This window comes from Dermacentor albipictus, chromosome 5, assembly GCF_038994185.2.
Source record: "Dermacentor albipictus isolate Rhodes 1998 colony chromosome 5, USDA_Dalb.pri_finalv2, whole genome shotgun sequence".
NCBI lineage: Eukaryota > Metazoa > Arthropoda > Arachnida > Ixodida > Ixodidae > Dermacentor > Dermacentor albipictus.
Genome location: NC_091825.1, coordinates 151,804,325 through 151,827,094, shown reverse-complemented (window position 1 = coordinate 151,827,094; position 22,770 = coordinate 151,804,325). Strand labels below are relative to the sequence as shown.

The window sequence follows — 22,770 nt, the reverse complement described above, 5'->3', positions numbered from 1 at the left end:
CCGGTAACCATAGGCGAGCTGGGCATTTCGACGAAACAGTGGAGGCATAAACTCAAGCTGATGAAATAACTTTAGTGTAGATGTACGTGAGCTGCCTGATTGGTCTCCACGGTCCAGCCACCTGTTGGCGCAGAGCTTAACCAGCCAAACAAAGAGCTAATATTGCTCTAACCAAGTGTAAAACATTTTAAACATTTACAAAAACAATGTGTTAACGATTACACTCCTGCAAAAAATGTACACCAGCAGCAAAGAATTTCGTTACCGCTACTGTGTGTGATTGAGCTCTGTGCCACTAGGTGGCTGCACCGTGCAGACCATTCACATTTGCGCTTCTGCTCGTCCCTTGAAATGGCACAGTCAAATGGTCAGGCCCTGTCCTTTTGTGCTTGCGTTCACCCAAATACTGGACTCTTGAAACGCTATTGTGTTAGTAATCTTCCGCCATAAAGTGACGGCCGCAAGCGCGCAAATCCTGGCGCCGATCGGATAGCGGCAGTCCGTTGCGCTGCAGCCAGTTCGCTCGTCTCCTGCCTTGTAGAGGGACACAACATCGCAGCTTGACATATTGCCAGTCGCTACGTTTGCAGCCCACAACACATCAAAGTCGAATCATGGTGTCCACGAAAAAACTGAGACCCACTCTGACTGCGGAGCTCACGTCAAAATGGAGCACAAACCAAGCAAACGACGCTTGCTGTGTGCCGGAAGTGCTTAAGTGTGGTGAGAAATTGTTCTTGTGCATTCTCTTTCTGTTACTTTCTTTTTATAGAAACAAATTAACTAACATTCCAACAATTAAAAACAACATTTGTTCACCATAAAGTTAGAAAAATGATTGATTACGTGCCCTGGCCAGCCAATTGGATAGCTCGCCCTACTGACATCAATTGGGTGATTTACGTTATATGGGTAGGGGTGGCTGAAAATTCTGCCAAGCAGTGTGCTGCGATCGGCAGCGATGTACATTTTTAAAACTTTATAATAAATTACACGTTTTACGCGGAGCACATAGATGCGTCAATTAATGATCAGAAGTACATACTCTAACAACTCAGTATGTTTGTACAAGATCGTCAAAATCGTTTCAGGGTCTCTTAAAGCCAAAGCCACCTGTTACATTTTTTGGCTTTGTAATTTTCATTGTAGCATTTAAGCTTGCAGGCCACATTTTTCCATTTAGTAAGGGTTAAATTGGGTGGAATTGAGCAATGCACTACAGCATTGACTTTACCCTGTATGCAGAAAAATGATAGAAACTAAGATGCAGGCACACATTTTAGACATACTGAACTTATAAATATTTATTGATATACACTGCTCCAACATATATATAACATATATATTAGGCATCTTAATTTACATATGTACAAAAATCGCATTGTCCAAAGGAGTGATAGAAATTACCACGGTCTAGTGATATTTGCTAGCAACAAATCTCTGGTATTTGACAAGCGAATGCTGGTTAGGCATCAGTGCCCCTGTCTTCCCTTTCTGAACATAGACTTGGTAGATGTCTCTTGATGACCGAGGAACCATGGGTGGGCTGACTTCATAGACTGAGTCAATGGTGAAAGCACTCTGCCTTATCCTATGGGGAGAAAAAAAAATGCATATTGTCACCTCATGTTTTATGTAATTGGTGTGGCAAGTTTTATACTTTACTGTTTTACCACATATCTTAAACATGCTATTTTCATTACATAAAAGGTTAATGAAAAAAAGGCCCCTTACAATTTCTACGTGCAGTACACCACTAAAAAAGGAATGCTAAGCTTCCATAAACGGTTCGCAAACTTATCCAGGGGCCTCATTGTTATGTAGCAACAATCAACAGCAGTAAGTTTGTGCAAAAACAAATTTAACAAAAATTAAAAGAAAGCCAACGTACAACTGCAGACATCTCTTTGGTGTTGAGATGTTACTGGCATCATTCTTGCAGGTCATTCCTGACATTTTTCCCAGTGTTACAAACCTGGAACAAAGATATGACATTCAAAATCATGCTCGTACAAAGTTGAAGATCCTAGTTATGGTTTTAAAATTAGGAAGCACAAGGGCAAAACTGTTTATTCAAATTTCTTGTTAACCTTGAAGTTCACGACACCACGTGGAATCGTGAAAGTCGGAAAAGAAAACTTTGGCCTTCATTTTTCCCACCACTACCTTCTTTCTAGCAAACATAAATGAAAGCAGAGCGTTGAAAGAATGAGTTCACTAATCTAACCTCAGTTAATGTTGCACTATAGTGTTGCACTTAAGTGTCACTTCTTCATTTTCAAAGAAGTTTTGATATGATTCTTTTGAAGCCCTGGCCATAATTGCCTGATTAGGCAAACACATTCATTAATGAATAGTTAGGTTTTGTCACAGTACAAAGAGAGGACACTCATCACTCAAATTCATGCTCACATATACAGGATGCATGTTTCTGCCACCCTGCCTTCCTTTCTGTTGATAACGCACATGGGGCTGATAAGCGAGCTTTTAACACACTTTTCTACAGCATCCTCCAACAGCAACTGGCAACAGCTTATTCAGCTTTACAAAGCATGAAAAAAGAATGCAAAGAAGAAAGAGATAAAGGAAGTTGGTTAGATGCAGCAATTATCATTGCCTACCTTTTGTATATGGTGAGGTCTTTGGGAGAGGGCTCATGTATTTCCCTGCCATAAGTCTGCAGCATTGTCTGAAAGACAGACTGTGAGAGATAATAGGAAAGTTATGTCAAGGGTAATACAATGACGGACTGCAAATTCAGTCCTGCAAGAACTGCTTGTTCTTAGCCCTTAAATGTTGGAATTTGACAACAGCCTTGCTAGACGTGCTAGACACAAAACGTTCCAACAACGTTTTGTGTGGTTCTCACACACTGGTATGTGCAAACATCAGTGGGATTGCTAAGGCTCTACAGTGCTTAGAATAAGTGACACTTAGAAATTTATATAAATCTACTCAACACTGCACAATAAAAGATAGTTAATCTGAATTTGACAGAGGTGAAAAAAAAAAAGAAAAGTTAAAGCAAAAATGAACAGTAATGTAAGGCAGAAGAAAACTGCATCTGATAAGGGAATGACAGGGAGCACATGAAAAAGCTGTCCTTCATTTGAATATGAAATCCACTAATCAGTACCTGCACTCTTTATCTCTCAAAAAGCAATTGTCATTGGTATGCTCTTGGGAAACTACTGCAGTGGATGGAATAATATTTGCACTCTCCAAAAGTCAGGAGACCTGTGATAGCTATTTCCACGATGTATAAGAACAATAGCACTGATTCTTGCTCCGTGGATGCAATTGTGGTCATGTCTTCCTTCTTTTCTTTGCTCAGAAGATGCAGCATTCTGGTTTGACACCATGGCCTTCCCTGCGGAAATTCCAAATACTGATAGACCGCGTAATGCACAGATCCTAATTCCCTACTATTGGGCTAGGCCAGAAAAGTAGCTGCCATTGGGCACCTGGCGGTGTTTAGTTTGAATCACCAGAGGTAGAACAACTTTATGCACCTTTCTGGAACCACAGCGATTGGGGCACAATTTATAAAGAAAAAAAAATCAAATGAACAAGGTGCGATTGTCTTTCCCTGTACTACTTTAAACCCCATTGCTGGGACTGGCATATTATTATTTATTGAAATAAACCAGTGTTTCGCATCACAGATCAGCATAAAATTGCTGAAAGGTGACCATAGATTCTGTAAGCATTTAAACAAAGTCAAGAGATTTTTCGCCATCTTTGTTCACCCCATACTAAGATCTTATTGTAACCAACCTCAAATGTGACAGGCTTTTGTGACAGATCATTTGACGATGACTCATCGCTTTCCACCATAAACTCGGGATCTGCCTCGCTTGAAACAGAGCTGTCCGAGTCACTGGCACCACTAGAAGTGGACATGGTAGAAGAGATGCCAGTCACAGATGGATTGGGCGGCTTGTTGCCACCAGCACTTTCTCGGTGCTTTCCAGGTCTAATCCGCACTGAAAATGGGCTGTAGTCCGTTGCAGAATTCGGCATGATGTCCCTATATAAAGTAGAGTCATGCAACATTAGATGAGCAACACAAATACATCAAACAACTGCAAAAAAATAGGAGAGTTACAACTAGTATATGTGTTGTTGACATGCAAAAAGCAACACAATGTCATTGAAAAGCCACCCTTTTAGTTGCACCCGTCAATTAAATTAATAACAAGTGCCACTTGAAGCATTGTCAACATTTTCATTTTTCCTCACAGACGAGAAAGACAGGTGTGATGAACTTGTGGATTTACGAGTATGTTTAACTGCAGACAGACCAAAAATGTTAACAAATTAATCTTTTGATCCTTGTTCGCTGGTGTTTTCTGACCATGTTAAGTAGGGGTGTCCGAATAGTGATTTTTGAAATCGAATTGAATAGAATATCGAATAGTTGTTCAATCATTTTTGAATAATGAACAACCATTATCACAATTATCCTACAATGATTCATATCCTAGTATTCTTAAAGTTAGCAAGTTTCTGTCATTACATACAGTCGAACCTACTTATAACAATATTCAAGTGCCATGAAAATTCCATTGTTATAACTGATAATTATTATAACCGGGTTGCATGAAAAACAAAACAAATAGGATGATGGCAGAGCTGATGTGAGAAAACTATAACGGTGGGGAGGCCAGTGCCCCTCCCCACCACCTTCCTCCATCTTTCTGCTGATTGTGTTCACTCGTTTAACTGCTTCTTGGGTTCTACGATCGCATGCAAGAAGCCGCGGCTGTCAGCGTTAAACAATGGCACTACTAGGACAACTGCAAAGAGGGGTCACGGGTGGCAAGCGATATGTGAGCACTGCTGAGGCTTCGCTTTAGTGGCCCCAAAAGGGGCCTTTTAATAAATGCGAAAAGGTTGCTGCAGCAGCCTGTCAGCTTGAGAAATCCATAAGAAATGCTGAGGTAAGATCGCCACAAGCATCTCGCCACGTACTTCTCACTGGCTTGCATGAGAAAACCCTAGGTCTGTCAGCCTTGAGTGCTTTACACGAAGCTTGCCGACATCCTTCTCCAAGGCATCCACTTCACATAGTGCAGTGGAAGGTTCCTCACGAAAACGAAGCCCCGCACGGACTGAATCATCTGCTGAGCCTCCTGCGAGCACAACGTTGATGCAGCCTGCCCTACCACATCATTTTTGCCGTCATCGCAGTTGCTATCCAATGCAAGCACGTTCGTGACGATCGCCTCATCGGTTAGAAGCACTTAGTTTCCAAATCTATAGCCGTGCACTTTCTTTTCACCGGCAACGTCATGCATTGCTGATGATCAGCGGGTGGATCTACCATCTTCCATCTCAGCGGTGAGCCAAACGAGGCTGAGAAACCATGTGGCCAGGAATGATTTCTAGGCAACCAACAAAGATGAACGTGAGCGATTAAGCTGTTTACAGAACTGCGCTGAACAAGGAGCCAGCAAGCAACATGTGTGCAGCGCACTTGACGCAGTCTATCCCTGTTTCGGAGGGTGGTGCGGTGGAGAGCTATGGGCGCAGTGCATTCATGTTCAGACTGGTGGAAGGGCGACAGGAGAGAGGTGCGTGGAGAAGGCTGAAAAATGAGCGCACAGTGGTGGCTGTTGGAGCAGCGGGCCATTGTGCAGCGGGCCATTGTGCAGCGGGCCATTGTGCAGCAACTTGAATTTCTCATTTTCTTTTTTTCTTTTCAAGGACTTCGCATTTCACTACCTTTAGGCTCAGACACCCAGCAGCCAGACTTTATCATTATAACTGATAATGCGGCATCGGGGCATTGTAGTAAGCGGCTTATTTCACGATGAAAAACGTACAAAAGTTGACAGTGCAGCAGCTTCTCATTGTTATAACCGGGTTCGACTGTAGTATGTTATGAAGCATTGTTTATTAAAAGCATAAATGGAGCACTAGGAGCAAACAGGTAGTTCCTTCATGTGCACAGGACTCTTCAGAGAGTGAATTATTGCTGTATGTATAGCCTGTAACGTATGATTACCTAAACAATGTAGCCTCTTCCATTACACAAGTTCTCATGTTGTTTGCCTATATACCATGCCTGTGGAGGTGAAAATTTACTGTACATTTACTCCAATATTATGTTCAATGGGGCACAGTTGATGTTTTGAAATCTTCAAAAAGTATTAGAAAAATGTTTGCACTTATGAATAGTGACGATTTGATACGGAGGCCGAATCACACTATTTGGTTTGTCATTCAAAAGTTTAGAGTTATCGCACACCTTTTAAGTAAAGGCAATAACTGGGGAGATGATTTATAGCCAAAGAAAAACAACGAACTGTGGGGCAATAAATAAGGTCTATGTGGCTTGAAGTTAAAGACACTTTTATTAAGCAACTGCCTGCCTACATAAGGGTGCTCAGAAAGGATGCACTACCTGACAGAATGGCTCAGGTTAATCATGAACAAGTCGTTGAGGCTTGACATCTCATATGGCCGGTACAGCTCCACAAAGCCATCCACTTTCTCATTGGTGACCTCCAGTTTCATCACTTCCAAAAGGGATTTGCCATAGTACTTTAGCACTGTTTGAGAAGAAATAAATGCAAAATGGCACCTGAAAATTTGTCACCCAACATTCTTATGAGCGGTCAGAAGAAGAGAACTTGAAAACAGCCAAAATTGCTCAATGTCAAACTGCGGCTAGGCTATACTTTATCACCAATGCTGCTTGGTGGCATTTAATGCTCCACTGCTATCATTAGGTGGCTATAATTAAGTCTGATATACGTAACAATGGGAATATAATCTGTTGATTTCTTCATAGACGGAAGACTGGAAGATTTCAGGAGTAAAGCATAACAAACTTCGACACTTTTTATGAGGTCATGATACAAAATGGCAGACTGAAGGTCTAATAACTAACCTTCTTCAACAGCAAAAGGCAGAGACATCGGAACTTCTTCGTCAAACCAGCAAGTGTAACTGAAAATGTAGAAAAATTTGCATTATGTGTACATGAGCAAATATCTTGAACACAGTAGTGTAAGTGCATTAGGCAACATTTTCTATCATGTATGAAAGAAACATTTGGTATGCTTGTTCAGGCAAGTATGGATAAAAAAATTTTTAGTGCAGTGATTAATATAATACTATATCAGTTGAAGGAGACCTAAACATCCTTTGCAATACCACCATGAAATAATAATGAAGAGTGCTGATCTTCTTTTCGAACTTAAAGTGCAAGAATTTATGTGGTTCCTCATGTTATAGTGAACGAGATGTATGCTGAAGCATTGCACCCCTTGGCTAAGTGCACAATGCACTCCCACAACATGTGAATTCTCAGATACAGTTGAACACATTTATAATATAGTGATTGGGGTCTCTGAAATCGTTTGTTATACAGGTAACTCTGTTGTAAAGATTGTGCCCTGAACTGCTCACATTAGAACCAGTGCACAATTATCACTTTGTTATACAGGTTATTTCGTTGTAGAGGCATTCATAGAGGTGCTCAACTGTACTCAGATGGTTATTATACAGTGGTGTTTGAAAGTGTATATATTGTGGTCTCCGTCTATAGTGGTGCTCTGCCGGGAGTCACCAAGACCACCGCGTGGGTCCGAGGATCTGAGCCCCTTAGGGGGGGGATGACGATCAGCTCAGCCGCGTGTGTAGCATGTGCCTGAAGTGGACGCTCGTTCGGTCTCCTCTGGGAGCGAAACAGAGCGCTGCAAGGAGAAGGCCCAGAGTACAAGGAAGGCATTTATTATACGACCACCTTGGCGTTCAGGATATCTGTTACACCCGTATCGGCGCGGGGCCCGTGAGCCGAAGCTCCCGCAAGTCAAGCGCGCAAAACGCGGGTTCCCACCCAAACAGACCAATTGGGTGAGCCCCTGGACCGTTTGGGGGCAGACAGCAGAGCAAGTGTTTTACAGTCCCGCTGCTGTTCGGCGTCCTCGGAGGAACGAGTGAGAGGGAAAGCGGTGGACCGCGCGCGCGAAGTTCGAAAGCGTCCTCGCTGCGCTGTGGCTCCTATGCCCAAGACGTGCTGCGCTATGGCGCTGCAACAAAATGGACTACGCAGTTCCCAACACTCTGGGAACCCATGTTCCCTCTCTCCTGGCGGCTCAAGCCGACCGAGGAGCGGCAACGCGGGGAGAAGCTCTCGGACAGCGAAACAGTGCCTACTGACTTCCCGTTCTCCCGGTCACCCCTTTGGTTGGCCGATCTTGCCGAAGGTGCTCGACCCGAGGCGGTTGCGTACCTATTCGCTGCTCCTGTTCTGAAGGCTACGCCAAAGAGGCGCGGCTCACGTGACGTGCGCTGTAGTACTGCGCCGAGTCGTCCTCGTAGGTTACTCAGAGATGAAGGAACGTTGCCCTGGTAGCACGGTCGTTGGGAGCCATTCTCCCGTATAGCAGCGTGTTATCGCGTTTTTGAGATACTGAGTGTCACCCTTGATTTGCGGGAGCTTCGGCTCATGGGCCCCGCACTAATACGGGTGTACCAGATATCCTGAACGCCAAGGTGGTCGTATAATAAACGCCTTCCTTGTACCCTGGTCCTTCTCCTTGCGGCGCTCTGTTTCGCTCCCAGAGGAGACCGAACGAGCGTCCGCTTCGGGCACACCCTACACACGCGGCTGAGCTGATTGTCCCCCCCCATACGGGGCTCGGATCCTCGGAATCGCGCGGTGGTCTAGGTGAGTCCTGGCGGAGCACCTCTATAGATGGAGACCACAATATATATGTTTAATTACGCAACAAATGCATTGCCCACAGCTAGAGAATCTCGGGCACATGATAAGGCCTCGCCACAGAGTAGTGTTGGTTGACATCAGCTTCAGTCAGAATTTTCTTAGGACAAGCTGTTCAGGCTATTACGTAGTGTCCCTTCCAACGCTGCTCCACTGTCTGCCTCGAACTGAACGTTTTTAGCGAGCAACACAGTATACCAAGGAGCGCTAAGCCGTCATTCCACATAGCGTCTGTGTGGTGTTTGAACCAGTCAGCACTGCTCCAATGCCCTGTTCGTCTTCCTCATTCCTCCTCTTTCAGTAGACTAGTGGCACTCCAAAACCCTCTCTACTCTTTCTCACACAGTGCCTGCACCCTACCCTCCACAATACCAAGGTGAGGAAAGGTTTTTAACATGCCCCAATCGTGAAGTACTGTCCCTCCTGTAAAACGCTTCCACATAAAAAGTGATAAAAAAAAAGGAGGGGGGGAAGGGGGGAAAACGTTAACAGCTCATGCTTATAAGTACAACATACAATCGTAAAACAAAGCACACGGGTTCACATATGACATTATTATTTCTACATTAATTTCTGCATTTCAATTAAAATAGGTAATTCACCCTATGCTTTCCTTAGTGTCATTGCCTGTTGGCTTCATATACTGACTCATGTGCTTGTGACTTACGAAAATAGGGCCTCTCTGTTTCCCTTCTTGTTTGTAAACAAGCGTGAACAAAAGTAGTTAAGTTATTCACAGACTCACGGATTGCGGTGACACAGCAACTTCCCAGCAGGGATAGAATTATGCAAGTAGTAGTCAGTCGTGAGATCCCAAAGTGCGAAGTTGTGCTCGTAGGGCCGGTAGACTCCAAGGAAAAGGTTTATGGCATTCTGCTTGTCAGCATCTGCATATAAATGGTGGAATACAAATCTACAAATGAAATTAAGGGAAATAAAATACAAAAGATGGTTCTGAGGAAGTTTAACTAAAGTAACCAGTGGCATGCCTTGAGCATTAATAGTGCATAAGTCTAGGCAAATAGTCAAACAGGATTATCTGAGAAAGTCCATCAACGGATGACTACACAGGGAGCATGACAGCAGGGCACACAAGTAGTAACGAGGAGACAGGAAGCTATTGCTGGAGAGAGCCGATCAAAATTAATTTGAGTCTGAGTAAAGAAGCAGCTGACAAGTAAATTCAATGAGTAACCATGCTGTTAATACAAATGTCTGTCACATTTTAAGAAAAAGCACTATTACATACAAGAGCTTTTACACCATGGAAGGTGCAAAAATAATTTTTAAATATACTTACACTTATGGCGTACAACTTGCAACTGGTACATTATGTATTGGTACAGTACGCACTCCAGCACAGTTGGTATAAGCACAGATGTCTGCATTTCTAAGCTACTATTTTTGTTAAAATTTAAGAAATGGTAAAGTTGAATTGGCTGTATTTCCAGTTAGAAAATCCGTAATGTACAGTGCAGTCCACGGTTGAAAGGAATACATGAGTGCAGATCACATGCAAATGATCTCCTCTAGCAAGTGGGAATTGCCTGACTTTGCTGCAGATGAACTGCGGTTAGGGCACTGTCACCTTTCTACAAATACCTGTGCTGTGCATTGACATAGCTTCAGTTGGGATTTGTAGCTGGATCACCAACAAAAGAGAGAGCTGCAAATCAGTGTGTTCCTTTTAATAGTGAACTGCACTGTGCATTATTGTGTGCACAATGAGGTGTTCTAACCTGAGAATGTATTACTGAGGTAACGGGAGAGGGTCTGCATTATGTCCCTCGAGTGTGAAGATAGGGGCGAAATCTTTCGGTAGGTCTTGACTCGGTGGACCAGCTGAGAACCACCATACTGCAAAGCCAGGGTGTCACCATGGTCCTCATAGAGAACTTCCAACATGCTGCAAGACAGAGATAATTAAATTAAATTTAATTTAATAGATAATTAAATATCAATGCTTGTATTTTGACAGTTTATTGCTGATGAAACCTGCTGTACAGCCGTCATCTAGAGAACTTTGGCTGGGACTCAGAATTTATGCTGAAGTCATGTCAGTTCAGCTCAGATAGTTCAATTCAAACTCAACATGAAATTTATGCCGTACCGAACACTGTCGGTGTCGAAGAACAGGTCAGGCTTTGGCAGGACACCAAGAGCATTCAGCTGCACAAAAAATAATGGATCATTATGCAAGGAAACATGCATGCTTTGTAACATAGATGGTAACATAGATGGTAACATACATGGTAACATATATGGTAACATACATGGTAACATACATTCAAACTATGCACTGTGTACTTGCTCATCAGAAAATATCAGTTTCAAAATGTGCCAATTATAGTGATATGCATAAGTTCATGCACAAGACACACAATGTGTGGGTATTTTAATAGCATCTGTTGTGGACAAACATTGAGTACTTCAATAGTTGATGTAAGGTAGTTTATCTGTGCACTGCTCGGAAACAAACAAACAAAATCTTCAAAAGAAAATGCAGCAAACAATACTCATTTGTCTTTAATGAACACCTCTTCAGCAAATAAATTTCTGATACTAATATGTAATATCAAGTCCTTAACATTAAAACAAAGTGAGTACATTGCTGATAAACAGAATATTCACTAACAGGCACAATTTAGTGCTATAACTTGTGGTTTATGTCAAACCATGACAAAAAAATGCCTGCAATTCCAAATGGCTGTAGGAGAGAGCAATTCACTACTTCCGCAGAATACTGTATGTGGTGCCGTGTGTGAAGGCACATTATGGGCCTAGGCAATCTTGCTGTTGAGAAGGTATTATGGTTAATATGTGACCAAGTGTAAAGTAGCACCATAATAGACAAAAGATGACAGAAAGAGCTTACACAAGCTTACTCTCAACTTATGTTGAAAAACAACTTGTCGCTGAGCCAAAACCACATGCTCCAATTCAGCTCCCACTGGTGGCAAGTTGTTCTTTCATCCACTTTTATTTCCCTCTACTTTATAATTTTTACACTTCAATTAAAAACAACAAATAACTTCTCCCTATGCTTTCCTTGGCTGATATGGTTGTGGCTAACGAGAATTGGGCCCATTGGTTCCCCTTCTTGTTTATATTAGTTCATAAAAAAAATTGAATGTTTTGTTGAGATCATGCACTTACGTTATCTCTTCTCTTTGACACCCTGGTTTCTGCCATGAGACGGCTTATTTATTTACCCTGTTCAATAAGTTCTGCAAGGCCTTCTTAAGAGAGTGTGCCATTTGCAGCAGTGCTCCATTGTCGCACATACGGTATCTACCTGAAAAGCCAAAGCACACTTCCCGAGGGCAAACTGGGCTGTGTTCGTGCGATCCAAGCAGTCAACACAGTTGACACGGGCAACGCCCGTCTGCAGCCGTGCTCCGTAGGTGGTCATGGCACCTCCCAGCATGTACGGCGTAGGCAGTGGACCAACCTGGCTGCCATGGGTGTGGAATATGCCCGTCTTGCGCAGGATGTGGTGCGCGATGTCGGAGAGGCGACCCATCACATTCGCTGCTTTTCTGCATTGGTGAATGCCATGTAATGTGCAGTAGTTCTGCAGAAATCTTATGTAACCAGCCCCCTACTGGCACTTATTTAATTCAGAAATGGTATACCCCAAATTCTTAACTTATGTAAAAAGTTTCAAGCTCTGTGCAGGTTAATCTTTACTGTCTGTGAACCTTTAATGCGCTAGCATGAAAGGTTCCCATGTCGCAGAAAATTCGGCATTGGCGTCTTGCGTAAAGTGTTGGACATCGCTTTGGCAAAAAGAATTTCAAAACTAAATTCTAAACCACGCATACCCAACCACTTCTCTACCACCAAACTTGCTCATACCCAGTCTTTCATCTTTTACAAAGTTATTCCTCGGAATTTTGAGGATGGCAGCCCACAAACAAATGTAATGGAAAAAAACACCAACAGCACACATCTTTTATGTTAGCTCTTCTCAGACAGAAATATTAAAAGTGCGAAACTATAACAGGAGATCGACCCAGGCAAGAGGCCGCGTTTCTACCAGAAAGCTTGCCTTCGTGCATAGCGTTCACCGCCAGCGTTTCCTGGTAAACGTTAGGGTTACATAAGCGGCAGTTGCCAGGAAGCATGAAAAGCAATCAGGGGTGTTTGAATACTATCGTGTTCCACTCTTAAAGGCAAAGCTTAAGCGTCCTCCAATTGTTTACCCTATCATGCCATCAGGCCTTTAGCACAAAAGTACATGCAATTAAAGCTAGTAGGTAATAGTTGCCTCGTATGAATCAGCATCGCTGTTTTTTTTTATCTCTATTGCATGAAATCAGCTGAGGTTGAGGCTAGTTCATTGTTACTGTTGACTGATACATGCTACTGGAACAACAAAGACATGGAGAAATGTACTTTGTTCCTGTGCTTTCCGTGTTTTTTTCTGTGCCTTTAACGTTCCAGTAGTGCATTTTGACCAACATCAAGACCAGTCACGGTGCCTTCAAGGCCTTTGCAATTATACTTATAATGCCTAAGACTGATTAGTTGTGTTGTATACATAATACAACTATATCTGTATATCCAATATGTACATACTGAAGAAATATGGAAAAACCTACTAAACTTGATGGTTTTTTTTTTTTCCAAAGCCTCAAAATGTTAAGCTGTGTTTGACTCAATAATGGACCCTGATTAACTTTGAATTTTATGGAGCTTAGCAGGTAGAATTTTGCAACTAGGTTTAGTAAAGAAACGAGACTAAAAAGTACAGCAGGAACACTAACGATTTGTTGTTTCTAGCCATGTCAAAGGCCAGGTAGGCAATGTGGTGTGAACGAGGGAGAAACTGGTTAAGGTAGTCAATGCTGTCTAAAAAGGGGTCACTGAGGAGGCTCTCGTGGCGGCGTTTCTCACGCTTCTTCACCAGGTTCAGCACGACGACAGGTGCACCATACTGCCGCAGCAGCAGGTTGAAGTGCCGACCCGCTGCAAAGCAGTATGGGTCCACCAAGTCCACTGCACATGAAGTTGCACCAAACACACACTTCAGTTAAAGGCCAACTTCACGCAAAACCTTGTTTGAAATATAAGTGGATGTGTCACTAAATGTTAGCAAAGACATACAATTCTGATTCTGCTTGCTGGAAGTAATGCAGAACTCACAACGGTGAAACCCTGCATGGTTCCTCCGAATGATGTCTGAGATTAGGTGGCACTTGCTGTGCACTGAAAATCTCAGAAGCCATGGTCTGGGGTTTGTGTCGTATCAGCTGAACACCGTTTGCCTATTTCTGGTGCATGCATCCTCTGCTTAGGTGCTATGTAAAGGCTGTTAATATGAAGATAGACAATTACCAGTCTTGCCACGGTTGGTTCAATAGTAATACTCATAATGAATTTAGCTAAGGTGAAATTTCACTGCAGTTGTGCTTTAATAATGCAGTACTGTGTGAATAAGTTTTATCGCTACTTGTTAAAGTACCTGCTGCCAATATAGCATCAAACAGCATTGTTGCTTCCTTTTGTTTCATAACATATTTTCCACTTCTTACCATATTATGAGTGAACACTGTGACGTACCATTAATGGCTGGCTTAGGCACCATCTTGGAGATGTCCTGTGACCAGCTGAAAGGAATTGAACCCCGAACTTGCACGAATGAGGTGAAATTGCCACTTGTGAAGGAGGAAACCGAGGAGTCGTGGACAATTTGCTCCGTTTCCACTTCATTTGCCACGTCACCCTGTGGAATGAAAAAACAAAGTAATCATGTTTATTTACATATTATGCAGACATTAATTAAGAAAGTTGTGACCTAGTGCTGTGCATAGTGTCTGTTTTATTAAATAATAAATGAGCATACGTTTTCTGTCTAAAGTTCATGCTTTAGCAGTGCAAGATGTAGCAAGATGCCCAGAATTATTTAAAGGTATCATAGAGAGAATTGATGGATTAAGCTTGACCATCTGGCACTACTTAATTCATATGTAGTGTTTACGATTGGGTTAGTTGATGATATGTCATAGCTGCAGTACATTAAAGGACATCGAATGGCGCACATGCAAAAATTGAGGAGACAGTTCACATTGAATGGCGTGAGCAAGAGTATGCCATCTGACATTCAGTTCTGCTGTTCATCAAAGGGTTGTAGTATCCGGTATTTCCAGCCACCACTATTTCAATGAATTGTGCCATCACTGCACAATGACTGCATTCAAATGTACTTCTTATTAGGTCCTAACAAGCATGTTTAAGTTCACGCAATAAAATAGCACAGCTTCAAAAATGATTCAACACACTAACTTGCCCAGCTTTGCATTTTACTGGCACATCATAAAATCTTTAGTTGCAAGTCAACGCTCGCTTCTTTTTCGGCCATGACATTGTAAGCTGCTCCATTAACATGGAACTAGTTAAAGTACACCTAAATTTCAGTGAATGAATGTTTCTGCATTTCAACCCAGTTAGTATGCAGCCTCTGCAGATGGGAATCAAACCTGCGGCCTTGTGCTCTGTAGCAGAATGCCCTAGCCACTGCAATAAATCATGTTTGTTTTCTTGTTTCCATTGTTACGCTGTGCAATGAAATGTGTCCCAGGGCACATGATCATGTATGCATTGACCGCTGATCTGCAGGCATTGAAAAAAACAAGAACAGGTACATAAGCTTACCAACCTCACAGTTGGCACCTCTCTTCAGAAACCTTGTACCTGAAAACTTCTGGGAACGGCGGGCAATGAGTGTGAGATATACGGGACGGCCGTACACGCTAATATCTGGGACACAATGTTTAAGGCAATAACAAGAGGCTTACAACTAAAAGTCTAAGCTACTTTATGAAGTGCACAATTATATGTGCCTGCAATGCAAAACCAATAAAAACAAGAGCTTTCATTTTTTGCCTGCCTGGGCACTATGCTGGGGATAAGATATGTACTTAATAGGTCACACAGTGTTACCCACAGATGAAAGAACTCTACTATTTTGTGGCAACTACATTACAAAAAACTTTCAATTGCAAGTGTTCCCTCTATCCAGCCACTGCAGACAAAAGGATACTTGTTTGACCAACAAAACCATGTGTAACATAAAGAAGCCAGTCTGTGTGGAGTTCCACAGGTTCCAGGAGGTAAGAGTTCCACACATACCTCCAGTTAGGTTTTGTACGTCCAGCAAAACATGTGCCTAAAAGAGAGGAATCTAGTCACAAACTGCAAAAGTTCAAAAATGCTACGCAAGTGTGAGCTCACACAACAAGTTCATGTGCATAACAAGTAATGATGTGTATCATGACAATGGTCCCTATTCTCCATTATGTTTGCAATACAAAATATATTTTTTTCACATGTATATTTCTTGCACTGCAAATTATATGAGTCAAAGCACAGACTACATCTGCATATCTATCTGCAAAATTTGCTTTGTGATGCAGTCTCATGGCTATGAGAACTGTACTGCTCTGAATCTGCCCCACCCTTCAGCAGACAACAGTGGTTAGAGCAGTGATGATTGCAATTGGGTGTATAATACAACATATGAAAGTTTGTTTACACATATACGTTGGCAAGGATATTGTTGCAGTGAGAGATTTTGTAAACAACATATGCAACACATTTCACTGCTATTACTGGGATCGAATACGTGCCAGGTGCGCAAGCTATTTGACCACATCACTACAATCACCACAGACATAAGATCTTCAGTCTATCTATACAGGGTTCTGAACATTTGGCTGCGCGTGTTAAAAAAAAAAAGATTTTGTACTCACCGCTGCACTGTTCTTGCTCAAATTTTGCAGAACAATCGCATTTTGGCGTCACCTTCGTTTAGTATAACGCTTGGCACAGTTAATTGTTTGGTTTCTAAGAAAAAGGTGGAAATTTGGCTGCACTTATGGGGATGCGAGCTGCTGCTGCGACGGCGCAAGCATAAACTTGTGTCGCCACCTGTCGTCACCTGCAGAAAGCAGCATTTCAGGGAGGGCAGTCGCCTGTTCCAAGAGCGGGCAACATGTGGCAGCCCTCCCTGAAACGCTGCTTTCTGCAGATGATGGCAGGTGGCGACACAAGTCTGTGCCAGGGCCGGTTTTTCAGATGCCATTTTTCCCATAGACGAAAACAGTTTCTCATTTTTGTCTTAAGAAACAGGCGACTAATCGTGCCAAGTGTTATACTAAACAAAGTCGATGCCAAAATGTGATCGTTCTGCAAAATTTGAGCAAGAACAGTGCAGCAGTGACTGCAAAACCTTTTTTTTAAACATGCGCAGCCAGATATTCGGTAACCTGTATAAGTGCTTCCTGTATAAGCGCTTCATCTTCAACAACCCCTGTGTCACCTACCTAGCAATTTTATTCTAGGGCAGCAACTTCCTATATGACACAGGAGGTTAAGATGCACGCTGTCTTAGTCACCTTGGAAGCCAACCACAGTGACTTGGAAATCACCATTTTCTTGAATGTTAAGAATGTTTTGTTTTCAAGCTTAAAGAATAGTCAGTGGCTGATTGATATCTGTGACAGAGAGAACTAAGCGCTGACAGCAATCAGCCATCATTCAGGTTGTCAAGTTTCTCCAGAAGGTAGAGGCTTTCATGAGTTATGACCACTAAAAGCCACTGAAGGCCATTGTAGAGCGGCTTCAGGAGGCAGAATCAACAGTAAAGCTTTCTGTGGATGAGGTCATTAGGTGCCACTGCTAAACCATGAATTTGCTCCATCTCATAGGGCCTGTGCAACCCAATAATGACTGACCGTGAACTGTGGCAGGGTCTCTGAGAGGGAGACTAACAGGCAGCCACACAATGCCAAAGACTTGCTAAAGGCTGCTATTGTGGAAGCATTGTACAACATCAACAACATCTAAACCAAGATTAAAGGCATTATTGAAGCCAAATTTAGTCAATAACTGTGGCTTTAGGATAGTTTTATTTTATAAAAACAGAGGTAAAAGAAACAATGTGAAAAATTTTTGAACATATGTACAGAATCTTGTCTGAAATATGAGTGCCAGCCCTGAAATCATTATGTTCTCAAATGCCTTGTACACCCAGAATATATGCACCTGCCTCAGTTCATGGTAAAAGTTGCACAGCTACACAACTGGTAGCAAAGTTATTTGAATGAATTTATAAACAGCAACCTTGGGTATATATCCACGGGAGAGGATGTACGCTAAGTAGTAACAAAAATGAGCTAACACATACCTACATGTGGCAATGTACAAAAAGTAAAAACGTGAAGTTTACTCACCATCAGACAAATTACTGAACACAATGTTTGATGGATTTTCTATGCTGGCCTCCTTGCCGACACTTCGAAAACGTCTGCCAGGAAGTTTGTACGCAGGCTTGTCAGCATTCTGCAATGACACAAATTTTGCTGGATGTTTTTAAGGCACTCCGAAACCCAGGTAATATGGGCAGCTAATACAGAAGCTTCGCAATAGTAAATTCACAAAAATGGCTGAGTTTCCGTGCAGGCTAAAGAAGCAATCAGGCTTAGCGTATGCACTTTGCATTTATGTTGTGCATCTCTAAAAAAATGTAGCCATAAAATTTAGAAGGGTGTTTTTTTTTATAAAAGGAGCACTAAAAAGAAATATTAGATTAGGCTGTATAAGTAAATATCGCTTCTGCTATAGTGTAGGCCCACTCTTATCAAGACAAGAAACCGTATAAGCCGGGAAGAAAAAAAAGCAAAGGTGACCAGCAGTAATGCCATCCTGAAATTTTTGCGCCAACCCATTGTTATAATGACAGGCCCTGCTGGGCTCTAGTTAACTGTTTAGCGGTAAATAAGGACTATGTTGCATTCAAAAGATGCCAATAACTCAGCCTAGCAAGTTTTCAGTCTTTCATGTGCCAAAGCTACCCGAATATAAGGAAATACTTGGGTACAGTCAAATTTCGCCATAACAAAGTTCCACCCAACATGAAAATATCTTCGTTACATCAGATATTTGTTACAAGCATTATTCATTACACACTAATATTGGCGAGAAACATTCTGGATTTGCTTGGGTGTATCCAATACTTTGTTATATCTTTGTTCATTATATAAATCTGACTGAAAACACTCGTACATGCCAGCATACTGCTGCTGAGCTTTTGGCAGGTAATTCAAGGAAGCCTGGGCTTCGTTTTTTTCTGTAATAATGAACCCCTTCTAACCAAATACATAAATACAGGGCTTTATATAACCACTACACCAGTGCAAGATTATTTAATGTTAGTCTTTAAGTAGGCATGCCATTTTATTACTGCGAGTCGTAAACCACAGCCTCACATCAATGGGGAGCAAGTCCCAGGTGTCAGCCACTTCCACTTCAGAAATCTTTGGCGAGGACAGAGAGTCTTCTGACTCGCTCTTGAACGTTGTTGGTTTGTTAGGCACAGTGCAGGCAAGTGGAGTAAGGTTGTATTGCAACGTGTGCGTCAGGTCGTAACTGTAGCTGCAAGAAGTAATGGAAGTTAATGGCATAACAGAGGTTCTGCTTCAGTCCCTCTATTGCACAGCCTGAAGCAGTCGTGTTGTTAAAGCTCACATATGTACTGGAGAGAAAGCGGCACCTCAGATTAATGTGTTCATTATTAGCCATCAAAAATGAATAACCATAAAAGTGCAACATTCTCTTTAATAAAAGTGGTGAAAAAAAAATGGAGAGAAAGGTAGTGGTGTAATTAAAGGGTTAAGAAAACTTGACTAAGTACATTGCCTTTATTGTTTTTTTAATAGTATGCCAATGTGCCAACACCTGTGGTGCTACACCCGTGCCACCTGTCACACTTTCTTTTGGATGGCACTGCGATGCTGTGAAAGAGTACAGTTTCATGCACCTCGCATATGATTGATTGCGATACCTTCTTGTACACATAGCTGCCTCATTCACAATAGGTTGTGTGTGCTATGTGTGCAGACTATATTTCTCACATGTAAACTGTTATAGACCAATGAAACACAAACAGGAAAGAACAAAGTAGAACCCCTTTCACCAGCAATAGCTAGAGAGCACGAATTCACACAGCTAAGTATCCATTTATGAACGATAGTGTAGACTCCGAACAAAAAACACAAGCTGAAATTATGCCAACATCATCAAAAATGGCAAAAGTGGGGGAAAAAAATGCATCAGTCATAACTTGTTCACATTTTGTTTGATTTCATTATTGTACCCTCAGGACCGAAGCATTACAGAGGGGAGCAGAGTTAAATAGAAAACTAAATAAGTATATACACGAAATGATGAGAAATGCAAATAACTAAAAACATAATATAAATTCACAAAATAATAGCACAGGTAAAAACAAATACAAGATGAAGTAACAGAGAACCAATATAGTAAAAATTGTTACTATTAGTTGCAACTAGTTAGTGTTTTTTAAAAGTTGGTGGTATATTATACATGCAGTGAACACAGGAAGGTAGCTTCACTCCTCATAAGTCCTTAGAAAGAATGAGTTGTGGAAAGTGGAAGTACTGTAAAACTCCATTTCATTTGTCCATGATATTAAACAAGCATTTCTTGTCATCTCTGTGTCAGTAGGAGGACATGAAAAATGTATCTGGTCTGCCTCTACCTTAAATATGGTGCAAGGGCCACGTGGGAGCAGTTATATGGTTAAAAAGAATGACAATATAAATTTATTACTTTCAGTCTTTAAAAACCTCAACCCCGTATTCAGAAATGTACCCTAACTTGAAGCCCATGCTGCCTCGCGTGAACGTGCCCAAGAAGCTCATTGCATTTTCTTTGGGGTCTTTAGGACAGGCGTCAGTTAAATAAAGTCAAGCGTGGGCTTCAAGTTAAGACGCATTTCTGAATACAGGGGTAACTCTTTGCATAAAGCGCAAGCTACAGCCAGCAAGTGATGTTGTAATTATTATTATAATAAAGAAAGCCTACTGAACTAATCTGAATGGTTAGAAAATGCTGAAAATAAGCATACACGTATGACTAAACGTGCTCATCAAGCAAGGCATTTACCTGAAGTAGAAATTGCTGGACAAGTCGACATTCTGGAAAATCTTCACATACCTATAAAGCAAGGAGGTAATAAAAATATAGCCGAGACAGAGTCCAACAAAAATTGCATAGCATGAATTTAAAATGCCATTCCACCTGTTTTCATCTGGATGAACATTGTGGTCAGTGTTGTTTGGCAGGTAGACCATACGAGTGTCCTCCACTTTGTAAATTGTATGATGCCCCACAATGGCAATTCGTCTCCTCTTTGTGATCAGTATAATGTAATATCCTTCCAAGAACCTCACAAAACCTAGAAAAGATGTGGTTGTTTTGCAACCAGTGATTACATGAATGGAGCCAGAGCAAAGCGATGCGGAACAATCTCCTTACCCACTATGCCAAATGCAGACACTGTTCTATTCAGGCCAGAGCTACCTTTCTGTCCAGTTTTCGGTATCTTTTTTCCTTGACTAATCTCATTGAGAAATTCTCGTATCTCTCGATTGTTGTATTCAACCTAGAAGTATGTCGTGAACAGCGAGGAAAACAATAGTTATTTGGTCGTGTTTTACGGCCAAAGCAGAAACTTTTGTAAAGACCACAAACCTTGTCATCAAATACAAGCAGCTTATTAATTTCCGTCCGGTCAATCTCTAATACGCGAAACTTGGTCTGCGTGTTATTCGAACCGACGAGGTAGTACTTCTGCAATGTAGTAGAAAACCAGAGAGTGCATGTCAGGGTAGTAAATGCTACGCACATCAGTGCACAACAGAAGGACGTACGAGAAGTCTGCACTTCACAACTTTGTCTGAGCAGCTACACATTAGGAACTCCCATTGACAGATGGTTCACCGCAAACAGGCAGTTGTCATGTATGTTACAGGAGCTTTGAACAGCTGAACTAAAAGAACAAAGGACTTAGGAAGACAGACAAGATCGTTGCTGTACTGACGAATGATCAAAACTCGTCTACGCAATGAAAAAGAAAAGATTAAATTATGGGGTCTTACGTGCCAAAACCACAATCTGATTATGAGGCACGCCGTAGTGGGGGGGGGGCTGCAAATTAATTTTGTGACCACTTGGGGTTCTTTAACACGCATTTAAATCTAAGTACACCAGTGTTTTTTTCTTCATTTCGCCCCCATCGAAATGCCGTCACCGTGGCCGGGATTTGATCCACTGTCCTCTTGCTTAGCAGCGCAACACCAAAGCCACTAAGCAGCCATGGCGGGCTTATCTATAAGCCAACTAGCTCAGATAATTACTATTATGTCATGTAGGGCTTGTCACACAATGCACAACGCTGTTTTATACTGCTGGAAGCTTTATAATGAGATAATAATTACGAAGTATGATTCGCAACTTATACGGATGTCACACGGTTCACTTTCAATCGCGATCGGATACCGAGAGAAAGCGCACCGTGTGGCACTGTTAATACTATGACTGGTCAAAAGTAACGACGCAACGGTCGAAAACAATGCATTTAAGCAGGCGGTAATAGTTTACAAGCTCTGATTTGGAATAACACAATAACTTTGCGCTTGATATGCGTAGCAAGCCCTTGGAAAAAAATGCAGTAATATCCAATCTACATATGCATGAAGGGAATGCAAAATATGGGTCGCACCAGTTTCGTCTCGTAAAGGGCCATTCGTTGCACCGAGCTAATGACCGGTTGCAAGACCATCGTAGTTGCAGTAGGCATCTTGTACATCTGCGAGGATGTCATCGTCCACGATTGAAACGGTGACAGCCAAATGTTTCACAAGGATACGGCGGCGTCAAAAGATGTATTTTAGGGAACGAAAGCTGCTGATCGCGTGCACACGTGTACGCAACGAAAACTTCCGGTTCTCTTCGGCGAGTGTAAATGTTACGACTAGTCACGACCTCGCACCAGTGACATCATCTCAAATCATTAAATGGCTCGGTGAAGTGCACGTGCAATACGCCTCCAAATGCTTCATGTTCATTGCAGCAGTAAACGAGGAGGAAAAATGACCACGTGATGTAAACAAACCTTTCTCTTGCCTTTCCCCTGCTTTCCCCTATCAATGACTGGAAAATTAACA

At 42.0% G+C, this 22,770-nt stretch overlaps 1 protein-coding gene across 3 annotated transcripts; it reads right to left on the bottom strand.

Moving 5' to 3' along the window:
- Positions 1-1,289: 1,289 nt before the first annotated feature.
- FIG4 (polyphosphoinositide phosphatase FIG4) lies at positions 1,290-22,692 on the bottom strand. 3 transcript variants are annotated; one of them, XM_070539198.1, is made up of 21 exons: positions 22,326-22,692; positions 21,296-21,394; positions 21,080-21,206; positions 20,843-20,999; positions 20,708-20,758; positions 19,009-19,174; positions 17,974-18,082; positions 15,783-15,908; positions 15,399-15,499; positions 14,303-14,465; positions 13,507-13,738; positions 12,033-12,276; positions 10,848-10,906; positions 10,477-10,643; positions 9,483-9,624; positions 6,899-6,957; positions 6,410-6,557; positions 3,778-4,030; positions 2,622-2,701; positions 1,892-1,975; positions 1,290-1,591 (listed from the first exon to the last, which is right to left on the bottom strand). In XM_070539198.1, the coding sequence occupies exons 1-21, from the start codon at positions 22,425-22,427 to the stop codon at positions 1,414-1,416; spliced, it is 2,847 nt and encodes a 948-aa protein (XP_070395299.1). In that variant the 5' UTR covers positions 22,428-22,692; the 3' UTR covers positions 1,290-1,413. The 3 variants fall into 3 exon arrangements, with proteins under 3 accessions (XP_070395299.1, XP_070395300.1, XP_070395301.1); XM_070539199.1 differs by lacking the exon at positions 20,708-20,758; XM_070539200.1 differs by lacking the exons at positions 21,080-21,206; positions 21,296-21,394.
- Positions 22,693-22,770: the final 78 nt, after the last annotated feature.

Coding starts and splice junctions, on each gene's coding strand:
- FIG4 (XM_070539198.1), bottom strand. CDS start 22,427: ATGACATCCTCGCAGATGTACAAGATGCCTACTGCAACTACGATGGTC. Junction 19,175..20,707: donor TCCAGCAATTTCTACTTCAG/GTAAATGCCTTG, acceptor TACTTCTTGCAG/CTACAGTTACGACCTGACGC. Junction 10,644..10,847: donor TTCGACACCGACAGTGTTCG/GTACGGCATAAA, acceptor TCTGTCTTGCAG/CATGTTGGAAGTTCTCTATG.